General features: G+C 34.6%; 1 protein-coding gene across 1 annotated transcript in view; it reads left to right on the top strand.

The window, feature by feature from the left end:
* The window catches only part of LOC129223942 (ribosomal protein S6 kinase delta-1-like), an 85,910-nt gene that overhangs the window by 62,550 nt on the left and 2,536 nt on the right, over positions 1 to 20,824 (top strand). Inside the window, exons 11-15 of the mRNA XM_054858326.1 lie at positions 1,963 to 2,222; positions 7,005 to 7,042; positions 7,140 to 7,229; positions 7,324 to 7,406; positions 12,427 to 12,522. Coding sequence (XP_054714301.1) covers positions 1,963 to 2,222; positions 7,005 to 7,042; positions 7,140 to 7,229; positions 7,324 to 7,406; positions 12,427 to 12,522 — 567 coding nt within the window. The remainder of the gene's footprint in view (positions 1 to 1,962; positions 2,223 to 7,004; positions 7,043 to 7,139; positions 7,230 to 7,323; positions 7,407 to 12,426; positions 12,523 to 20,824) is intronic.

The following is a 20,824-nucleotide window of genomic DNA, read 5'->3' as shown; positions in this document are numbered from 1 at the left end:
TTTTTGTGTAAAAAACTTTTTCAGCATTTTTTTTACATATATATAGTTTTTGTGAACCAAATCCTGTCATTGTTGTATAGACTATGTTTAGCTATTACAAATCTAATCTGAAATCCCTTTGGCCTAAAAAACCTACTGCGAATGACTTGGAAGCAGTTTTTTTTCTTTTTTTTATATACAGATGTTTTGCTTTTAGACAAATTGATTGAGCTTAAAAGTGATGAAAGAACTGTTTCTACAGATGAAGTTTTGTGAAAGGTCTAATTAACCCCCGACACACATAGGAAGGGAGGTTATAAGTTTGACATGTCTGTGTGTGTATCTGTCTGTGGCACTCTAGCGCCTAAACAAATACAGTAAAACCCCTCCTAACGGACACCCCTCAAAGGCGGACACCCCTCTCATGCGGACAATTTTTAATTCCCCAGTTCCAGTGCAAATAACATTATTAAACCCCTGTCCTGCGGACACCTCTCTATTGCGGACACAAAAATTTGTCCCATTATTGTCCGTATTAGAGGGAGTTTACTGTATACTGATTTTTTCGTTCGAAAGGAGAGTTGATCAAGAGTGTTTTTAGCTAGTTGCATCTTTGAATGACCCTAATTGACGAAGATATTAATTAAAAACATCTAAAAGGTTTTTTGCGATTTTTGCAGCAAAAACATATTTAAAAGTTTAAAAATTTAGTACCAAAATAAAAAAAAGCAGTTCTTTCTGTGTCTGATAGAATGTGTTTGGAACTATGTGTCTGGTTCTATGTTGTAAAGAATTCGAGTTATAAGGTTTTTAAAGCAGATTTTAAATAAGGCTAAGCCTTTATTCAGCTATTAGTAACCAAATTCATTGTTGGACCACCAGTGGCGCAGCCAGAAAAGTTTTCTGGGAGGGGTTTTCAAAATCGAAAATTGTTGCTTTCTTTCCCATTCATTTACAATGCGTAATTATTCAGTATCAAAGAATTTCTACAGATTTGTAATTATTCATTCAAAGTACTTGCTTAAAAACAATTAATAATTCGTATTGATATCACTATGAAAAGCAAGTGAGAAAAAGCATAAAATATTTATCATTGGTTTTACTTTGATCTTATCTTAATTTTTTGTGTGTTTTTTCGTGAGATCATTTAAAACCTCTTCCTTAAATACATTCATGTCTTTATGAATGTCAAATGCTAGCTAATAACGGCTCCGATCTTTCGAAGAGAATTGGTTAAGAGACTCAGAAAATCCGTTGCGATAGGCTTCCTCTCTCTAATAGATGTTCCTAAAAAGGATTTGTGCAGTGATGGAAGTGCTGAGGGATCATGATACCCTGTAGAGCTTTATGGACACCATTTTAGCTATCTTATACCAGTGGGGACGTGGGGTTCTCATTATGAAATATAACTTTTATATTTAAGAATTGAGAAGTAATTTCTGACTGCTTCCGATCATTAAAACCAGTAAGATATTTTGTTGAAACCTATTCCTCTTGAAAAGCTCAAAGACTCTGCTTTTTACACTTGATTTTAACGGAGGAAATGTATGTTCTTGTGTTCTGGGAGGGGTTTTAACCCCAAAGCTCCTCCCGTGGCTGCGCCACTGTGGCCCACAAGGAAATTGAAAGCAATGATTTAAAATTTTTATCTGTTGCCAGTTTCTATTTGTTAACAAATAAAATACTTGTAATTGATTTTTAATAGTATAAGGCTTTTAAAAAAGATTTTAAATTTTCCCTCGTGATTCGGGGTTTTATTAAATCTTTAATTTTAGTTACTTGTTTTAAGTTTTGTAAAGTGGCCGCTTTTACTATACAGAATTTTGTGAAGGGGCTGCAAAGTGACCTAATTTGAATCGAAACCAAGGGGAAGTGGGAGGGGAAGAGAGATTTTCAAGTCTTGAAAAAAAGTGTCATCATTTATATGGACAGCCCCTTAGTAAAGATTGCTTGAATGCTAACTATGTACTTTATTATTTTCAGAATACTCTCATTCTTAACAGTAACAACCAGATACACCAGAATAAAAATGCTAGAAATCGTTTGTCATCATCCACTGGCAGTTTGGAAACGGGTATTTCTCAAAAGGCATGCGCATTTGAAGCTTTTAACGCAATGGATGAAGCTGTTTCACAGGCATGTGCAAAAGTCAACCTTCATTTACCTGAGTCTTGTGTTTGTTTATGGGCTGCAGAAATTATTGTAGCTTTGGAGAGCCTTCACAATTTAGGAATCACATGGATGTAAGTTGACGGATTTTTTTTTAAATGTATGATAAAGTCTGTTGATTAATTTCTTTATGTATGGATTCAAATTTGGAGGTGGCACAAGTTGCCTACCTCAGGAGCTGGTCAATCAATGATGCAACAATATCCAGTAAATCATTTATTTAAATTTTTATTTTAGACAAAACTATTTCATTGTCTAGGATATTTGTGTGCCATTTCAATCCAATTAAAACTGCTTACTTATCCAACTCTGTAATGAAAAAATGCCTGAACAAAGTGCTACTTGCCTTCTCATTTTGCCGACCCCTAGTGCAGAATTTACAACCATTAATGCAAGAAATAATACCACCAATTAATTTAAATCATCAGCAAAATAGCCACTCAACGTTTATGTCAAAGTTTCTGCTTAGATTTTCATCTTCTTTCCATATCAAATTTACGTAATTAAATATTTTTTGCATTATTTACTTTTTAATAGTTTCATATTTTTTATTCCTAATTTGAACTATGTACTTTAAAATTTGACTTGTCAAGTTTTTCCAACTTGAAAAATTTTAGGGAGAAAACACACATTCAACTTTTTTAAGAACCTTGAAGAACATCCATTTGATGTAAATTAACATGGGGACACTCTATTGGTTTTAGTTGTACTTTTAATTTGTAGTGCAATATCGCTGAAAACTGAACCTACATATTGTTAGAAAATCTTTTTTCAGTTTTACATCAACATGGCCATTGCTGTAGAAAAAGCAAGTGTGTGAGTAGCAAGAAATTTTTTTTGTCAAAATACTGACGAAAAAAAAACTTTTTTAAAAATCCGAATATAACTTTATTAGGGCTGGACAATATCAGAATTTTAATACCACGATATATCGCTCCCCAAATATCGATATTTTGATATATCGATATATTTAGGTCGTTAAATTCAACATTTTATGGGGGGGGGGGGGGCGGGAATGCAAAGACTATTACATAAGTATCTGCAACAGAGAAAAACCATAGGCCATCTTGGTGAATAAATATTTAGCAATTTATTCTAATAAGGCTACAGCAAGGAATCTCATGTGTTTGTGTCGGGAGGGGGGGGGATCATGAGGAAGATTGTACCACAGAAACTTTTGGAGAAATCACTTTAGAAAAATTCAAGTCTTTTTTTAGTGGGTCGCAATTCTTGAGGAAAAAGGGGGGGCTTGGCTTGGAAAAATTGAGGGGTGCCATTGCACTCGGGGGGAATGGGCAACCCTAGTTACATCCAGGGCCGGATTTAGGGGAGGGCAAATAGGGCTACTGCCCCGGGGCCTCCACAATAAAATTTTTACACTATATCCTAACTTTCATGGGTCAGGGGATGTATTTACTATTAAAGTGCTGATCAAAAATATCGGATATATACATATATATCAAAATATTCAGATATATATCATAGTATCAGTTTTTTTCGAAAATATGATGATCTTTTTGAACCCTGATTTGGGGCCTCCACTCCTTCGTTGCCCCGGGGCCTCCACACTTCCAAATCCGGCCCTTGTTACATCATCTGATTATTAAGATATGCTACAAAGAAACACCAATCAACATCTTGAAAAGAAAATATTCCATCGATTTATTTGAATAATCACATTTATTCGAATAATTCTATGCAGGCGGGTCCATTGGAGGGGGGGGGGATCTTGATGTGGAGTATACAATTGAAATTATCAGAGAAGTTATTTTAAAAGGAGATTATTCTCTTTAATAAAAGGTCACGTTTTGGGGGAAGCGCGATAAATTTGAGGGGGGGGGGGATTTAATGCAATTAATAATAGCAATAGCAATATACAGTCGGACCTCCATATATCAAAGTAGCAAATTGCCGGAAAAGAATTCGATATATAGAAATTTCGATATATAGAAACGGTCTTATTTTATCATAAAAATCTCCTTAAACATTAAAATTAAAGCTCATTTTTGTACATGAAACCCAATTTCTAATTTATACGAGCATCGGATTAAACGAAAGTTAATAACTGAAAAATTAACAGAAATTACATTTTTGTGCCTTCATACATTTTCATTCTTCGGCAGTTCAACTTGATTCTCAACATGAGGGGATTTTTGTTTTGACAATATAATCGAGAGAAAAGTAAAAAATCAATCTACTTAACTTGAATGATTTTTACTGAAGCTAAAAAGACTAGGAATGATAATCAACAGACAAAAGGGATAACTTGAAACTGATTTTACAGTGTTACTGGTTACAACTAAGATTTGAAATAAACTTGAGGGAATTTAAGAACTCCAGAATGGAGCAACGACCTATCTACACACCCCTCAGACCCAATTTCTTATGAGTTTCTTAGCAACCTTTAGTAAACATAATTTTCTCCCCTAACCTTCATTTTTCATGAGACAACCAGTCTAAAATAGAAAAAAAAAATCTAGGAATGTCTCGAAATTTGTTTCGATATATAGAGATTTTTTCGATATATAGAAAATTTCGATATGTGGAAGTTCGATGTATGGAGGCTCGACTGTATAAGAATAACAAAAGCCCTTGCAGGCGGGAGGGGAAGGGGGGTCCTGAGACGGACAGTGCCATTAAATTTTTTACAGAAGTTTTTTTTATAAAGATTTTAATCCATATAAATGATGGTGGCATTTCTCTTTTGTTTGGGGGGGGGGGAGTTGATAAAATTGAGGGGAGCCACTGCCCTTGGGGAGAGAAATGGGCACCCCTAGCTACATCACATACATTATAAGATCTGCAAAAAGTCATCTAACATCCTGATAAGCAAATGTTCCAGCAATTTATGCGAATAATAATGCCTAGAGTAAGGTACCCATTCCGTGGGGGGTCTTAAAGTTGACTATGCCATTGAAATTTTCAGGGAACTTTCTTAATGAGGGGGGCCATTGCACTTATTGGGGATTGCACCCTAGCATTATCATCTATATATTAAGATCTGCTACAGAGAAAAGCCTACAAAAATCTTGTATTGTAAATGTTCCAGCAATTTAGTCTAATGATAAAGCTGGAGTGCCAATTTGAAGGAGGGGAGGGGCATGAGGGTGACAATACCACTGAAATTATCAGAGGAGTTATTTTTAAAGGTTTTTAGACTCTTCACTAGAGGAGCCCGTTTTTGTTTAAGGGGGAGGGGTGATGCTCAGAACAATTGAGGGGTGCCATCGCAGTTGGGGGGATGTGCTTCCCTAACTATATTATTTGTATATTGGGATCTGCTATAGATGGAAGTCATCAGACATTTTAAAATCTAAATATTAAAGTGGTTTATCCCAGTAATAATACCCGTATGAAATCATATGCACATTAAAATTTTCTTCCTTTACATAATTTGCAAAAATCATACAAGTTCAGAAATGTAAGTTCAATTTCGGTTTTCTACGACAATCTATGTTTCCCAGAGTACCGGAGATCCGAATATATGCTACACCAATTCTGCAACCAATGTTTGATAAGTCATATCAAAAAAAAATATCAGATCTTGAAAGAAAAAGATATAACCAAGCTAGTTTCAATACCACATCAACACTCAACAACGCAATCGGTATTTCCTTGAAATCAAGTGTGCAAAAACAACGTGTCGAAAGTCATGCAAATGGCTTTACTTCTCAAAGACGGAAACTAACATACATTTTCGAAGTTCTCAGCTCTCCAAAGTTGTATAAACTGCTGAAGCTTCTGGAATTATATTCATCCAATGGAACAAGCCTCTCATGGATTCTATCTGAATGAAGCAAGCTCTTACGGCAACCCAGGCTTTAGACACAGCGCGGTGCTGCATTGCCGTGTTCTTAGCGCCAAAACTGGCAAGATACAATTTTTATGTTCTGCAAAGCACCAAAATACTGGAAAATTTTGCTCATAACCAGAACAACGTAAAAAAAAACCATGAAAATTTGTAAAAACTTCTGGGAAATCTTTAAGAGTTGGCAGGTATGATCCACTAATTAAGCACAAAGAATTACGAATAAATATACATTTTTAAGTCATTATTTCAATTAGTTCTTGATCAAGTCCGGCCAGACAATATATCGGACAGATTTAAATCTGAATATCATTACGGCGATAATAAATATAGATCGATAGATTACGGTATATCGCCCAGCCCTAAACTTGATTATTTGGAGTGTCTGCTATTCTGGGTAGGTAGCATAAAATGTCCTATATTAAGGAATTTATCTTGAAGAAATGTTACAAATGCATGGGCGTAGTCAGGATTTTGGTTAAGGAGGAGCAAGCATTAACGCAACTAGTAAGTGATTTTTATGAGTTGCTCCCCCCCCCCCCCACTGACCTCAGAATTTGCTTGAAATTATAGCTTTCCTCTTTTCTTATAAAAACATTTTATGTTTTTTTTTTTTTTTTGATCAGATGAAGGAAGAAAAAGCAGTTATGTGGCTTTTTTTGCAGAAATTTTTCAAAATTGAAGTACTAAACCTGCAATTTTAAATTATTTTTGGTGATAGAAGAAGTGTGGGAGCCAGAAGTTCTGTTCTAGGGAGGGGCAGTTGCCCCTCCCTTCCACCCTCTTGCTACTGCCATGTACAAATGTTTGTTGGTAGGAAGTGGCTGTTAATAGAGTTTACAACATTTAAGTGTAATATCATCATAAAACAAGTTTGAATGCAATATTGATAGAACCTTTCGATCATTAACATTTCTGTTTATATTCATTGTTTTGTTAAGTTAGTATAGAATTTCGGTATTCGTAACATGGGTTTTGAATTTACTTTTGAATTTTCTATGAAATTTAATTTTTTGTTTTTATGTTTGATGCAAATTTTGATTTACAGGGATTTTCATCCTGACAATATTTTACTAGGAGCAGAAGGTATGTATAATTTTTTTTGATAATTTAGTTATACAATACATCTACAGCAAGCAAAAGTATTCAAATGTATTTGAATAATTAAATTTTTCCACATCAGGTCATATATTATTGACGTATCAGAGCCAGTGGAGTTGTGTTGATCATGTGATTAAAGAAACTCTGAAAGAAAATTTGTTTTGTGCTCCTGGTAAGCATTACTTATTATGTCAGCCCAGCTGAGAGGTTTTTGTATTGAAATTTGAAATAAACTCACAAAGGAACTTTTTTATATTTTGATGTAGAAGTTGGAAATATTTTCCCTGTATCTAATGATTCTGACTGGTGGAGTACCGGTGCTATCATTTACGAGCTCTTAACTGGAAAGGTGATTGTTTTCTTATACACGTCAAATAGATTTCTTTTACTTGTAGAAAGCTCTTCTCATTAGGCTAAAGTGTTTTTACTTTAAAAGTAAAAGCACTTTTACCTAACACCTTTATGTTTTTCTTTATGCTTTATAAGTAAGAATTCAATTCTATGCTAAATTGAAATATACACATCCAGTTTTTTTCATTAATAAATTCTTAAAATATTTGGCAAGTCTGAAAAGATTTGCTATTCATTTCTACATTGTGCATTAAAACTTTGTAAACCAAAAATCTTTTCTTCACCTTATTAAGTATCTTCTTGAATTTTTTTCAAATAAAATTACATTGTAAAATAAGAAATAACAATGTTTAATTGCACAAAACTGCAAATTACTGCATACACGTGCTTCAAGGTTACAAGGAACCGGTTTTCAATGCAAAATGTCTTTTCATCCATAAGCTCACTTATTTTGCATTGAAATCGGGGTTCCTTGTAACTCCAAAATACCCAAACACCTTTATTCAGTAATGTGCAACTTTGTGCAATTAAATGTTGTTGGTTCTTATTTTACTTTGCACAAAGGTATTTATTCAGCTACTAAAATAGCATTGCTTTTTGGAAGATTTGATTATTTCTCCTCCCTGTGTACCAGTATATATAGCTATCCCCCCCCCCCTCCCATTATTGTTCCAACAAATCTGTTGGGAGGGCTGATAAAGCAGATACTAATTCAATAGAGGCAAGACCACAAATGCAATTTTTGTTTAAATAAATATAAATATAATTACCAAATTTGAATTAGCCCAAACCATGAATTGTTAAATATTTTGAAAATGACGCAAGTAACTTAACACTAGAAAGACAGAGGGGCTTATGTGGCCCCTTGCATAGTTAGTTGTTCAGTAACTCAAATAATATCTAACAGAGCTTAACGGAACTTTCTGACTCTTTATTATACATCACTATTTGAATGACTGTTTAATCAATAATAATCCTCCTGATAGTACTATAAATATTGATTCTTATGCCTAGAAAGACGAGGAGCCACAGTGGCCCCTAAGCTATTTTACAGCAAAAAAGTATATTTTTTTCCTTTCACCTAAATGTTGTAGCATGAAACAAATGCTATTCACTCTAGTTTAATCTGTAACTTTCTCTTTATGCAGCCGGTTGGATATCCAAATGCAATAAACAGTATTGATTGCTTACCAACCAAACCGCGGCCATTGCTCTTGGAAAGAGAAACTCGTTCTACCTTTTGGCAAGTAAAGACAGAAAAGCTGAAAATAATAACTAGTCCAGTCAATAGGTAGAAAAAAACGGGCTTGCCTTACAAAAAATGGGGTCAAAGATTTTATTTTTTAAATTTGTGTATACTAGTGCCAATATGAAAAAACCAAGTTATCCAACACGAAAGACCTCGGGAGAAGTTTTGGGGGCCGGAAACCCCCAAAAATTTGTGACTTTTTGTGGTATTTTCAAAATATCTCAAAAATGGTTAAAATTACAAAAAAACTTCCAATGCAAATGTTAAAGGAGATTAAATTTCCTTCAACTTTGTCATTACAACATTTTTGTAGCATGAAAAGCAAGGGAGTTACAGCTTCTTGAAAGTCACACTTTTTCTGAACCCCCCAGCGAAGTGCGTGAAAGCGCATCGGATAACGGAGGAAAATAGGAGAAACGCCGGCAGTCTGACCTTGGAAATCATTTGTCTTTCACAGTTGAGGGTAAATGCCTCCGTTCCCTTTAACTTAAACAAAACACTCCCATTCCATCCCCCCCCCCCCTTTTTTTCTCCAAATGAGATGAATCGACTCAATAGCTACTCATGTTGGTCACTTCAGGGTTTGAGCGAGAGTATGTTTTATCAATTTGTGTGTTCTGTATTATAATTTTTTTCCCTAGAAATGATTACGCCTGACCAAGGTGTTTTTTTTTTTAAATTTTTATAATTATTATTTGTGAAATCAGTTTGCATGAATGCGAAATAAAGATTGTGAAGGAGAAGGGAATAGAAAATCTTCAAAGATGCAGCGCAAAACGGCAAAATGAAGAACATCAGCGTTTTTTGAAGTTCTTAAAAGAAGTGACAATTCACACTGCCTGCCACAAATGCTATATCAATGAGCAATCAATCTCTTCCCTTGAAGTAATGGTTGAACCTAACATGTTAACTAAATTCCTCAAGAAAGATTACTGGCAAATTATAACAACAAGAATTGACTTATTCAACGTCTTGAGACATATTTCGAAGAGTGGCATTGAAGTCAGGCAGACTCAAGATGATGCCGACTTACTTACTGCTCTTTCAAAGGCAAAAGAAATTGAAAAGTTTGTTATAGTGGGCGAGAGGATATAGATCTGTTGGTGCTGATGACAGCTTTAGGACAGCCTTTCAGCAACTTGTTCTTTTTAAAACCTGGAAGAGGGAATGCTTGTGATTTGTTTTTTTCCCCACTATATCTTTTTAAGTTTGACCCCAGCAATATTCTTTTCATCCATGCGTTTAGTGGGTGTGATACGATTTCGGCAATCTTTGGCCAAGGCAAAATTAAGTTGTACAAAATAGTCAAAAAAGAAAAAACTCCTGAAATTAAGGAAGCTATTGAAGTATTTATGAACCCAATCTGTCATCATGATGCCTTAGCTGCAGCTGGAGAAAACATTTTACAAATATTATACACAGGTGACGTAAAGTATTTGAACCTATCTTTGGATACTTTGCAATTTAATCTTTTTATGAAACTAGTATACAGGGCTAAGATAAATCTTGCAGGGCTACCTCCAATGTGCGGGGAGGGGGGGAGGATGCTGGACGTTATCACTCATATTGGTTCTACCACCAAATCCAAAGTTGGTTGGGCAACATAATTGAACCAGAGAAATAGGGTTGGGAACGCAGAAAGCAAGGTCTAATGCATTTTGACACGAAAAGAGATTCAGTTACTCAGAATCTTTTGAAGATTGTGCCTTGTACGTGCAAGAAAAATTGTACTGGAGCCTGTTCTTGTCACAAGGCAGGTTTAAAATGCTCCAGCACGTGCAAACACTGCAGTGGCACAAATTGTGAAAATGTTGCAGAAATTTCATCTTTGGAATGGACTGCTGAAGAAGCTGATTTGTTCCAGGAGCTTTTGGAATTACTGCAACAAGGAGATGAACAATTAAAGGACCACAGCTTCTTTCTACCCCCTACAGATTCTGAACCGGGAGAACCTGGACCTTCAAAACGGCTTCGAAGAAGATACACAGCGTATTCTGTTGTCCTTTCTCTATTTGCTTTAAGGTCGAAAGAATCTCTCTGTAATTTAGATCTGTATTATTCTGTCAGTAATTAATCTGTATTAAGCTTCTACATCTTGATTTTCATTTTGAAAGGTAATTCTTTTGGGTTTTTCATGCCTCAAAAAGTCAGTTTCTGCAGAATTTTTTCAAAGTGTTCATTACGTATTACTATTGTACCTTTATTTACGCATTATTATATCTATTGTTTGCTTATTATCACCCTAATATTTATTCATTCACATTTATATTCGAATATTGCATTTTCGCTTGTAATAGAATAGATGGTACGAATTATGTGCTTTAAATGAATGAGAAGATTATGTAATTCAATTACAAACTGCAATATAAATCATAGGTTATTGGAGTCTGACTGAAGACTACCTCTGTCAGATTAGAAATATTAGTTCGTGAGCGGTGGGGGAGGGTTTATTATTATTATTGTATCAGAGCATAGGATGCATGACTGTGTTGATTGTTTGCTTATTAGCTGCCTAATATTTCATTCCTTCACATTAATATTTAAAAATCGCATCTTTGTTGGCAATAATTAGACTAGAATGTACGAGTTATATCCCTCAAATGAATGTATATATTGTGTAATTCAGTTACAAACAACAATATATCATCTATTATTGGATTCTGATGAAGACCACCTCTGTCAGATCAGAAAAGTTAGTTTGTGAGCAGTGGGGAAGGGTTTTTTTTTTTATTATTGCATCGTCGTATGTGCTTTAAATGAATGTGTATATATGTATTTCAGTTTCATAATACATCGTTTATTTTTGGAATCTAGTGGGAACTAATCTGTCAGCCAGAATTGCTACTCTGTGTCCAGCGGGGGGGGGGGGGGGGGGGGGGGGGGGGGGGGGGGGGGGGGGAGAGCAAGAAACTCAAACTACTCTAACTGTCAATAAACTCTCTGAAACTAAAGTTTCTATTCAAGTTCTAATAGTTATGAGGCCTTGCTTTCAGTGCGAAAGCTTTTTTTTTTCGGAGTGGAGGAAAACTGACTATTTTCAAAGAGCTATAGCAAGCTTGTTATTTGTGCTACAAAAAAGTTGTAAATGCAAAAGTTGTAGGAAATTTTATGTTCTTTAAACTTTACATTTAAAACTTTTTTCTAAGTTGAACCATTTCGGAGATATTTTGGAAAAAACAAAAAAAGTCATAAATTTTTGTGGTTTTTCGGCCCCCAAAAGTTCTCCCGGGGTCTTTCGTGTTGGATAACTTGGTTTTTCCATGTCGGCACCAATATGTACAAATTAAAAAAATAAAATCTTTGACCCCATTTTTTGCAAGGTAAAATGTATCTATTGACTGGACTAAACGTATTAAGTTCTTATTTAGTCATATAAGAAGGTTTATCGGGCATGTGGACTCACTCAGGATGAATTTTTAAAAGAATTCGCCCCAAAAATGTGTAGGGGCCACACTGGCCTCTTACGTCTTTCTAGGTATACAGAAAATTTCAGTCTTTCTAGTGTTAATGCTAATGCATTTAAATATTTTAAGTATTTCACTATATTGTGATTATTTTAGATGTGAAAAATATGCCACACATTTCTAAGGAATTTATTTTAGCGCATGTAAATTAGCAACCTTGTTTTTTCCCCCATAAGGAATCATTAGGACCATCCTAGTTTGGCCCAAAGCCTGTTGCTGGCTGCCACTTTTGTATTTGTATTAAAAACTGAATGTTTTTTTTTTAGTTACATAAATTGAAAATAATTTTTTTTTTAACCTTTCAGTCTCTTCTTTTTTCTCATCCTACTGGTATTACAAGACATACCATTTTAAACTTTCCATCTGATATTAGCTCTGATGCCAAAGATTTTATTACAAAGGTAAGAGATTATCACTAAGGAGACTTTTTTTAATTTATTTTTTAAATATGTTTTCTAGTAATGCAGAAAAATTCCTTAATCTAAGTCAGCATTTTAAACATTGTTCTGTTTCTAAAACAGTAGATATAAAACAACTGTTTCTTAAGCTGCTGAGGAACAGGGAGAAATTAAGTTTCCAGTTGCATGTATGTTTAAGATTACAGGGAATTCCTATTTCAGCGGAAAAAGAAAAATCTTTCCACATAACTTTCATTTTTTGCTCTGAATTCTTTGCAATTTTAGTTACAAATTTTCAGAAATTTAATCATTGGAAAAACAAGCAGATAGAATTTTACCCAAAGTATAAACTATTATTAAACTATGAATCTTTTGTTTTGTAGAAGCAGAAAAATATACTAAAACTGTATGCTTTTCATCTGTCTAACAAAATGCCCAAAAGCCTGCTTTTCCAATAAATAACAGTTGAGCAAAGAAATTCCCTTTCAGAGTCAGGGGTCTGGCCAGAGGATATTTGGGTCCGTTAACGGACCCTTCACAAAAATCTGATCAACCAAAACGAACCTTTCACAAAATCCCGATCAAACAAAACGGACCTTTCACAAAATCCCGATCAAACAAAACGGACCCTTCACAAAATTCTGATAAACAAGATCGGATCTGTCACATTGTTTATTGAAAGAGCAAATCTGAAAGCAAAATAACGCATATTTCTGTGCATAAACCGATAATTTTTGGAACCTTTTTTTAAGTCAAATTAGAGGGATCAGCTTATACAAAATCGGCTAATTTTGAAAAGAAAAAAAAAGAAAAAATCGGCACTCTTGGGATGCTTCTGCAAGCGATAAATAATTACTACTGCCAAATAAATATAATGGTTGTTTGTTTTATCACAGCTAATTAGCAGCGGTGTTGTTGTAAACTTTTTTGAAAAGGCATTGGTAAGCACTTTTCTCCCTCATGATTTAATAAACAATAATAATATATATCTGCGAAATGAACTTAGAACTGCAAAGGGATAGTAAGGGTGAGGAAAAAATATGATCGCTTCAGATAGGGTTACCAACTTCAAAACTATCACCACTTAGCGTCTGGCGTTGAACCTTTATAATGACTTGATTAGAAAATATTCTCATCATTTTGTGGGCTTGTCAATATTTGCATTTTTAAGGTGCGGTGCGATGTTTAATTGTTATTTTGGGAGAAAATTATATGGGTTTTGATTTTTCGATGCCAACAAGGATGATTAACTTTATATAAACTCTTTTAATTACTGTTTTTTTTTTTCTTTAGATGTCTACATTTTGAAAAATGCAATCTTTTAACATCCGATATGAGAATCATATTTTTTCCTTTTTTAAGCTAACTTCGCTTTATTAGGATTCAAATAAATGAAAAGTCTCTTTATTTCTGTTAGAACTCTCATTTCAAGTTTTTAAAGCGAAATTCCATTTTCTGTTATGAGTCAAAATTAAAATGCTGAATAGATGGTTTATTTTATTTTATTATTATTATTATTATTATTTTTTTTTTTTTTGGTCAACTGTGTCCACAGATATTGATGATATGTTATCATAGGACTCTAAAATGCAATTTTAAAATAATTTTATCAAAAATATTTCTTTTACAAACCGTTTTTATACTTTTGATGCCTTCACTTTGAGAATTGCGATCTCTTTGCATCCGCTATGGGAATCCGATTTTTCGAATTTTTGATGATTATTACGCTTTGTTAAGAGGTAAACAATTGAAATATCTTTTTATTTTTGTTAAAATCACGGAATTTATAAGTTTTAAACGAAATTCTGTGCTTTTTAAGAGTGTCTTGAGTCAAAAAGTTGAATGCTGAACGCTATTCTGAATTTTGTTTTATTTACTTATATTTTTGTTACAATTATTTTAAATACTGTACAGAAATATATCTAGTATAATTTAACATAATGCAGAATGGTAGATAAATATTGATACTTGAAAGAGCGATGCCAACCCCCCCCCTCCCCCCCCCCCCCCCCCTGGCCAAATATCAGAAAAAAAATCCAGAATGATTTTCTCGACATAGAAGAGGAACACACTCAACTTTAAGTTCAATTGATGCAGTTTGTGCCATCTCTAAATTATAAAATTTTGTTTAAAAAAAAAAAAATTGCAAAATTTTTTGGTTTTTCACAAAATTAATTCATTTTTCACAAAATTATTTGATTTTTCACAAAAAACGGACCCTGTGAAAAATCCTGGACAGACCCCTGAGAGTATGAATTCAGGATAGTCATTCCAAGCTCGTCAGCTTGCGAGAGCGAGATTTTCGCTCACGTGATTGGTTGTGACTTAGAAATGTCGCAAAGTAGCATTTTAATCTACTCGAACTTAGTTTGCGGCTAGGTTCGAGTAGATTAGAATACTACTTTGCGACTTTCTACGTCACAACCGATCACGTGAGCGAGAAACTCGATCTCGCAAGCTGACAAGCTTGGAATGACCGCCCAGGCCATTCTCTTACTTTGTGAGCGTATTTCTACAAGCTCATTATGTAACTACAGTTGGCGACTTATTTAACGACTTTCAAGGGACCACAAAAAATCGTCCTTAAGTAGAAAACGTTCTTAAATAGAATGCTTTTAACACTACAGTGGACCATCTGGGACCGTGAAAAGCCGTTGTTAAATAGAGTGTCGTTAAACAGAGAGCCTACTGTATATTATACCCACTACAAGCTCTTAAACTAAAGCTCAAAGCTCGCGGTCGCCAGTCGCCAAATGCGACCAATTTTCAAATTTTGGCGACCATTATTTTCACTTCAGTCGAAAATTTTAAGTCAGTATTTTAAATATTATTATATTTATATGCAATTGTGGCTAATTGTGCTTGCTCTGAATAGAAACAAAAATCGCAATCACGACGGCAAATTCGTTACAAAACTTTTGAAAACTCGGCTTTCTTTACACGCGATCGTAAAAATAGACAAATTTCACACACCAATTTAGTAAATTATGCTTTTTTGATTTTAAATTAATTTTTTAACTTTATTTCTCCTTAACAAATGGCTGATTCTTCGTTTTGCAGTGTTTTTTAAACTATGTGGTTTCAAAATGGCGTCGCGTTGTTAGATTGTTCATTTTTACCAGTTAAGACGAAAATATCCTTTCCAAAATAAATGAAAAGAATTAATCTTGTACATTTGGTTTACATATGAATAAACAGAAATGGCATCTTTGAGTCGAAATGCATCGAGACAAGGTAAAAATGATATCTCGCTAAAAAAAAAATTTTTTTTTGCAAGATTTTTGATTTTTTGTTTGAATCATATTGTTTGTTTTTCCTTTTTTTTTTCTTTAAAAAAAAAAAAAAACTACTGGAGGAGAGGACATATCCGTTTATTTACTTTATTTCTCCTAAAAAAATTGTTATTTTTAAGTTTCGTGGTAAATTTTCAAAATGGCGCTGCGTTGTAGATTGTCCATTTTCACCAGTAAAAAGAGGAAAATCTCTGTTCCAAAATAAATAAAGAGAAGTACAATCGTATTTATAAAACACATAAATAAAAAAATGGCACCCTTGTGTCTGGAGAAGGTGGAAAGAATGGGGCTGGAACCCTTTTTTTCTTCTGCTGGATCTTTTATTTCATTTTTTTTTTTTTTTTTGTTTTGTTTTATATTGTTTGCCTTTCTTTTATTTATTCATTTTTTGACACTCAGGCTTCGATTTTTATAAAAATTTTGCATGCATTTGAAAAAGCAAAAAAAAAAAAATTTTTTTGTAGAATCTCAAATGGTTCAGGTTTTTTTTTTTTTTAATTATGTTCAAGTTTTTGGTATTTTGTTGTTTTCTTTATCAAGGAACTAACTCGTCTTTTGGTTGAAAGCAGTGATGTTTCTAGAAGTTTTGAAAGCTGAAAAAATAAGTAAATAAATAAATAATAATAATCTTCTTTTTTTATTTATTTTAATATCGTGATGTGTTTTGTTTAAAGAAATTAATACAGATTATAGTTTGCAAAAGATGTGTTAAATAATATCTGGGCAGAGTTGCCCGTTCCCACTCAAGTTCAATTCTCCCTCCCCCCCCCCCCAAAAAAAAATCCTCAACTCTCTTTTCCTTTTTTAGCTTGCTTTTTATTTTATTTATTCTTTTTTTAAATATTTTTTATTTACTTATTTTAATTATTATTTTATAAGAAAAGTTCTTTGCTACTCCAATGACATATACACACATTCTAAATAAATAAATGGAATAAAATAAATTAAATAATTTAAATTAAGTTTGGCTATCATTTTTTGAGATTTGGCTACCATTTTATGAGGTTCTGGTAGCCATTGGCTACCAATTCAAAATTTGAGTTTTGAGGTATATCTTAAACTCTACTTTCTTTACACTAAGAATATTTGTTTTATATTCGTTACAATGTAATGTCTGTACCTCCGTGCTAGAAGGATGTAAGTCCAAAAATTGAGATTTTCTGTTTATTAGTGAGATAGTATGTAGAAGCCTATCCCGCATTGAGCCATGTGAATGTGATTCTTAAAAAAAGATCCTTTTCAATTTTTTACCAGGGTTAAAAGAGCGCGCGTCCCATCCTTAGCATGAGCCAGAAATTTTTTTTCCTCTCTACTGTAAAATTATCACAATGTGACTTACGTTCCTCTGGCTCTGAGGTACAGATACACTGTTGTGCAAAAATTAGGGACGAAGTCGAAAAATTAGCATATCAGCTAAACGAAGAGGCAGAGTGGACAGAAAGACCAATCAGGAGATTAAGTAAGGTGATGTACGGTAGCACATGCGCAGATATGCAGGCAGACGTAATGGGGGAGTGTCTGAGTAGTATAAAGTATGTTGTTGGTGTTAGATCAGTATTTCTGGCAAAGAGATTGCATGCCGTATAGCAGTTAAAATCACACCGAGTTACTGCCTCAGCGAGAAAAGGCGAATAATCAATCTGTTAGACGACATCTGGATGCTTTTACCAGAGGTCGAATCATTGGGAAGTTGGAGGAAGGTCGCAGTGTGACAAGTGTGGCTGCAGAGTTCGGAATTGCTCACAGCATCGTTTCATGACTTTGGAGACAATTTCAAACTACAGGAACAGCTATCCGGGGGTTCAGTAGTGGTCGGCCACGAGGAACCACACCCGCAGATGACCGGTATATTGTCTTACAGGCCAGAAGAAACAGGCGGCAGACAGCGGGAGAAATCGCTAGACACATGACACAGGCGACTGGACGACCGATATCACGTTTTACCGTGGCCAGAAGACTGCACAGTGGTGGTCTGTTTGCACGACGCCCTATACAGTGTGTACTTCTAACCCCTGCCCATCGGAGAAGGTGTTCTCTGTGGTGCCGGGAACACCAGAATTGGAGAGACAATGGATGGGGACGAGTACTCTTTACAGATGAGAGCAGATTCAGTCTGAGTAGCGATTCTCATCGCATACTCATGTGGAGAGAGCGGGGAAGCCGCAATCATCCCTTGAACATCATTGAAAGGGACAGGTATGGAGGTCGCGGTGTTCTCGTTTGGGGAGGCATCATGCTTGGAAGTCGTACAGACCTTCACATCTTCGACGCAGGTTCAGTCAACGGGACCCGTTATTGTAATGAGATTCTTCTTCCATATGTGTGTCTTTTTAGAGGCGCTATGGGTCCGCAGTTCCTTTTCATGGACGACAATGCACCATGTCATACTTGCCAACTTTTACGGATTATCCGTAAAATTTACGGATATTCTCAGAATTTTACTGATTACGGATTGATATGATGTTTTTACGGAAATTTAATCTTAAATGTGCAATCAAAGGGGGGAGGGGAATTCTATTGCTTATCTCCAACGGCGACGATCTGCATCGTGTGTGTCATGCGCTGCATCCCGACGTCACGGAATAGGCGTGGCTAACGGCTGGCAGCAGCTTGTGATTGGTTTGAATTGCAGACCGTACAGCCGGTTCCCTATGCAGGCAAGACAAGAAATGTTTTCTCCCATTGGGGAAAAAAAAAACTTCTACTTCTGACTTTCCGACCGCGTGTTGGTTCGTTGTGTGTTGTTTGTTATTTTTGACCTTTTACTAATATATGGAAAATTCTACATAATTTGTTATTATCAAGAACATGAGTGCTAAATCGGGTAAAAGTTACCATCAGACTTTTAAGGGAGAGTATAGTAAAGAATTTCTGTCGATTAAAAAATAGAATGAAGGTGAAAAATTTGCCTTTTATGATGTATGCAGAAGTGATTTCAACATTGCACATGGAGGAAGAAATGATGTATTTCGACATGTTAATGGTCCAAAGCACAAAGAAAATGTTAAGTGCTCGGAAAACATGCCCAAACTAACTTCATTCCTGAAAAATTCGAGTGATCTACTACCGGAAGTTACGCGTGCGGAGCTTTTATTTACATCGTTTTTGGTCGAGCATAATGTTCCATTAAATGCAGCGAGTCATGCTGGTCCTCTTTTTCGGCAAATGTTTCCTAAATGTGAAATTGCGAAACGCTATGGCTGTGCAAAAACCAAAACAACTGCGATTGTGCAAGAAATGGCACGTGACAGAAGTTCCGAAATCGTGGAAATTCTAAAGAAAGAACCCTTTTCTGCCGCTTGTGACGGGAGTCATGAATCAGACTTCAAACTATATCCTATTGTAGTGACTTTTTTTAATTCCACTTTGGGGCAGATTGAAAACACATTGTTGTCATTGCCAAATTTAGTAGAACATTCAACTGGAGAAAATATCAGTTCTTCAGCAGTTTCAAGAACTTTATAATAAGGATGCTCAGAAAATACTTAAGCATGTATGTACACGGTGGCTTTCTCTTGGGCGAAGTTTGACCAGTGTTGTGAACCAATGGGAGCCACTGACAAGTTTTTTTAAAGAGGTAGTAAATTCAAAATCTTGCAGTTTGTCCTCATCCATGCCTTTTTACAAAATACCCAAACTTGCTGAAAAAAAAAGGGAGCCTGAAAAAAAAGAGCATGAAAAAAAAGTTTTAAAGGAAGAGGAAAGAGTAAGTAAGAAGAAACTGAATGATTCTTTGAAAAATAAGGAACACAAAAAGAAATCTATCAAAAGAAAAAATGAATCTTCAGAGATGAAGCCAAAAAAGAAAAAGAAGACTGGATTAAATACAGTTTTGACAAGAGAAGAAAAAATTTTCTTGTTTTTATCATCAGATTTAAACAAGGCATATTGTTTGTTCCTTTTAAGCATCATACCCATATTTGAAAAAAACCAATGTTCTTTTGCAATCATCTTCGCCACAAATACATCGACTTAGAGGGCTTCTCTCAAAATTTCTAAGACCATCAGAAATTAAAGGAAAGTGTTTGACTGACGTAAATTTTCACAATCCATCCTGTCATAAAGATAAGGAGAATTTGGTGATTGGTAGTGCAACATCAAATATTGTTTCAAAGCTATCACAGGAAGAGCAAAACTTATTTTATGCTGCCGCTGTTAAGTACCTAGTGACAGCCTGTGATTATATAGTGAAGAAATTTCCGATTAAAAGCAAGGTTCTTGAGAATGCTGAAGTTGCAAACTTGAAAAATATTGAAAATGCAAGTTTTACTTCTATTAAATATTTTATAGATTTGTTTCCATGTTTTTTAAAAGTTGATAGCAATGAATGTCAAGACAAAAAGATAGATGAGTTGGAAATTGAATTCTCTCAGCTTCAGCTTGAAGATACCTCATTCATTACTGAAACTCATGATCGAATTGATGCACAGTGGGCTGAAGTGAGTAAAATCAGAGGTGCTGATGGTCATATGAAATTTGCAAAGATATCCAAAATAATGCTTAACATCTTGCTCATTCCCCATTCAAATGCTGAGTGTGAAAGAATCTTCAGCTAGTCCGAAAAAATCGAACTGAATGCCGATCTCTCATGTCTAACCAGACATTGGAAAGTTTATTAATTTTAAAAACAAAAAATGTAAAACCTTGTTTCGAGCAGAAGTTTAGTGAATAAATGTTAAAGAAAGCTAAAAAAGCTACATCAGCTTCACTTACATCTTCAGCAGTCTCCTGTTCTGACGAATGAATGTTTTGCTATTTATTAATTTATTTATGTTTCCTCATTTTCAGTTTATTAAGTTTTTATGAGCAATTTTGGAACATATCACTATTTGTTTATTGTGTATATAAGTTGAAGTTGAATGAAACTACTTATAATCGTCTTGCCTTGTGAATTGTAATGTCGTTGTACAGCTTGTAAACAATTAAATCCCTGTCTTCCCCATGCATAATTGTTGTCTTTTAATAACTCTTACTTTCAAAGAACTTCACAAAAAATAAATGAGTAATTAAAA

The sequence above is a fragment of the Uloborus diversus genome, chromosome 6, assembly GCF_026930045.1.
Source record: "Uloborus diversus isolate 005 chromosome 6, Udiv.v.3.1, whole genome shotgun sequence".
NCBI lineage: Eukaryota > Metazoa > Arthropoda > Arachnida > Araneae > Uloboridae > Uloborus > Uloborus diversus.
The sequence above is the reverse complement of the archived record's forward strand: the minus strand, read 5'-3'. Positions and strand labels throughout refer to the sequence as shown.